This window comes from Saccostrea cucullata, unplaced genomic scaffold (assembly GCF_032062105.1).
Source record: "Saccostrea cucullata isolate Sc308-1 unplaced genomic scaffold, CSIRO_AGI_Scuc_v1 ctg19427, whole genome shotgun sequence".
Classification (NCBI taxonomy): Eukaryota; Metazoa; Mollusca; class Bivalvia; order Ostreida; family Ostreidae; genus Saccostrea; species Saccostrea cuccullata.
Genome location: NW_026937424.1, coordinates 4,840 through 7,944, shown reverse-complemented (window position 1 = coordinate 7,944; position 3,105 = coordinate 4,840). Strand labels below are relative to the sequence as shown.

At 34.5% G+C, this 3,105-nt stretch overlaps 1 protein-coding gene across 1 annotated transcript; it reads right to left on the bottom strand.

Annotated features, from left to right (window-relative positions):
* Nucleotides 1–81: 81 nt before the first annotated feature.
* Nucleotides 82–2,659, bottom strand: LOC134248190 (tetratricopeptide repeat protein 38-like; the record flags this gene model as incomplete). Its single annotated transcript, XM_062730615.1, has 6 exons — nucleotides 2,507–2,659; nucleotides 1,821–1,902; nucleotides 1,519–1,693; nucleotides 975–1,148; nucleotides 363–438; nucleotides 82–201 (listed from the first exon to the last, which is right to left on the bottom strand). Coding segments are annotated over exons 1-6 (681 nt in total), but the record flags the coding sequence as incomplete, so codon positions are not given.
* Nucleotides 2,660–3,105: the final 446 nt, after the last annotated feature.

Here is a 3,105-nt window from a genome sequence, read left to right as displayed (position 1 = left end):
AAAAACAAAAACTTAAAATTTAAAGTTGGTTATTGACAATTACATGGAATACATACCTAAGTATACTTATTATATACATACATTCCAGTCGCTTTCCGTGGACAGCATAAAATTAATCCTTTTGTCGTGCATTCCCTGCATCAAATACACATGTGATAAAGTGTGAGATGCATAGGTCTCATGGCGTTCTAATTCCAGACTCTGAAATATGGTACAATTATTAAAAACAATAGATGAGCTTTATTATATTAATAACTATCACGATGTTTTGTCAAACCTCCCGCGTTGATCTTTTCCTGTTTCATATTGACCTATTTCTTGTTTCATAAACGTTTAATTAATTTTCTTCAGTAAACTTTTACCTTCTTTGCAACTTTTTCTGCAAGGTCATAATAATTATTTTCTTCCAAACAGAACGCTTGCCAACCTAGAATTGTGCTGTTAAAACAAACAGGAAAGAAAAGTTACAAACGTGCTGCTTTAAAAACAAGAGGCCCATTGACTACAATCCTCACCTGTAATGCATTGGCCCTTATTACTGTTTAGCCCCCCCCCCTTCCTACCTGGACCATGATTTTAGCAAATCTAAATCTGCACTACTTGATTAATGATTTATATTAGTCATGGCGCAGTGGTTCTTTAGAAAACTTTCTGATATTCCAGTGTAAATATCTATTGTGGCCCCAATCGGTTTTGTTTTAACAATTTGAACCATTTTTGAAAGAACATGTATTAATTTCTTTTATTTTTAACAGTTAAGTATCTTTCTTTTGAAACTGCACAAGTCATCGAAAATATAAAAAAAAATATTAAAACATGACAAAGAGAGAGTCGAATGTTTATCGGATAATCATCTCATCCAGGTGAGCTAAAAAAGAAACTATTCAGTCATGTACAAATGAAATTTATCTTAAATTATTTGCTAAAGTTTAATACCAAGTAGGCAAGACAAAAAACACATTCAGTTTGCTAACCTGTATCCTGGCGTTTCAAGAGAAAAGTGAGGTAAAATTCTTGTCATTATGTCTTTGTTTTCTTGTTGTAGTCCCAGGTTAATCATTCCCAGAAAACACTGCCTGGCCGCCATCATGTCCGTAGGATAATCTATCAAAATGTCTTCCCAGGCCTGAATGGCTTCATAGCGTTTTCTGTTTTAAATGAAGTCAGCACAATGTCTTATAACTACGATTAAATCTACTTCAATATCAGAAATGAAGGAAACAAATGTTAATTTGACAATTATTTTGAGAGTATTGTTTAAATTTCTAGTCCCCAACCAGCAAGTGAAATGTTTCCCCATAATTTCTTTTGAAAGACCCTACAAGGTACACTCAAATATCCCCCTCTCCCAAATCAGCTCAATATCTGTAAGCTTTTAGAAAAATAGTCCTGATATCCAAGTGGGACGGACAGAGAGAAGGAAATAGACATCAAATTGGATAGACAGATGGACAGGCTAGGGGAAAACCTGTAGAGGACTATACACATGTAAACTAGTACAAATTCTGGATTACTAACCCTTGAGCAAACAAACAGGTGGCATTAATGTGCCTTTCCTCCCTCTCTGTAATGGCCTTGACCTTCTCTTTCAAGGACTTTAGTTGCGCGATTTTTTTCTGTAGCTCTGGGTTTAAATGGAGAGGTTTCTCACATCCTCCAAGCTGCATATTGTGATTCAGCACATTGCCCATAACTTTAAAAAGAAACATATTTTTTTATTTACGTTGTACAAATCCTCTGCGTGTATCCAATCTTTGAAAATTCTACTCGTAAATGCATAATTAATTATTATTGATTCATTTAAAACATAGTGCATTTACCAAAATCTGGATCAGCTGTAAGCATTTGTTTTACACAGTTTTCTAGTCCACCAACGGACGGTTCGTTATACATTCCATATGACTGTAAAATAAATTAAATTTGTTTTTAAGGGGGGGGGGTAACGATAAAATAAATTACATAAATAGGGGCAAATAATAAATTTAAAGGTAGATAGCGACCATTAGCCTTCGAAGACCAAATTGATAGATTTTTTTAATGACACATGCTGCACAATAATTGCATTGTAATCATATACACCGGCACCTGAAGTATGGATAATACCCCCCCCTTTTTTTTTAATGAAAAAAAATGTAAGAGTGTATAATTTTTTGGTCACATCAATGTTTTCTTGTGATAGGTAACACGAGTTATGATAGGTAACACTGTTATTACCTTGGAAATCTGTCTCGAAGCAGAGGTCCTCCCGTTTGTTTACAACTTTTGTTTCTTACCTTGTGTATTTTTATTATACCGAATAGGCCCATTCTTTAAACGTGAGAAAAAGTACAATCTGCTTGCATATAACGACATAATTATAGATGTGTTTGACGGGGAAATTTTATATTTTTGAGATATTATACCCTCTTAATTTTTTTTTCATTTAAAAAGAAGGGGGGGGGAATCCATACTTCAGGTGCCCGTGATCATATACATGTATATTACGTTGACCAGTACGTTTGACTACCTGTGTTAGGGAGGCGTCATATAATTTACATGCTTCGTTATTCGTCGTAGACATGGGAAGACCATTGTCACTCCAAGCCTGTAATAAAATCAAGAAGAAGTGTTTGTGAAACACTGATGCCCCCTATGACCGCTTACGACGAGGGTTGACGTTCCTCAATTGCAAGTCAAACTCCAAGGTCAAAAGGTCTAAATTTTTGTTATCAAAAGGAAGGCCTTGTAACAAGAATATACATGTGAAATATGAAAGCCATAGTATATGTACTAACGGTTCATAAGTTATGGCCAAGATAAAGTTTTTTGAACAATTGGTCCAACTCTAAGGTCAAAGTAAATTATTTTAAAGTAATACACGCTATAACTTGCGCCAGACTGGTTTAAACACGGTTGGAAATTTATATATTTTGTTTACCAATAAAGGTTACGAAAATACTGTAAATTACATCATTAAAATTGAACGCGTTATAAAGTTATTAAATTATAATTATCTATAATCCTGCCAGGAGAGAAATGACTATTTTAAAAAGATTCATCACCTGACGCCGTCACTACTTTCTGCATGAACAAACAACGACACATGGCGTCAAGAAAACGAGGTAG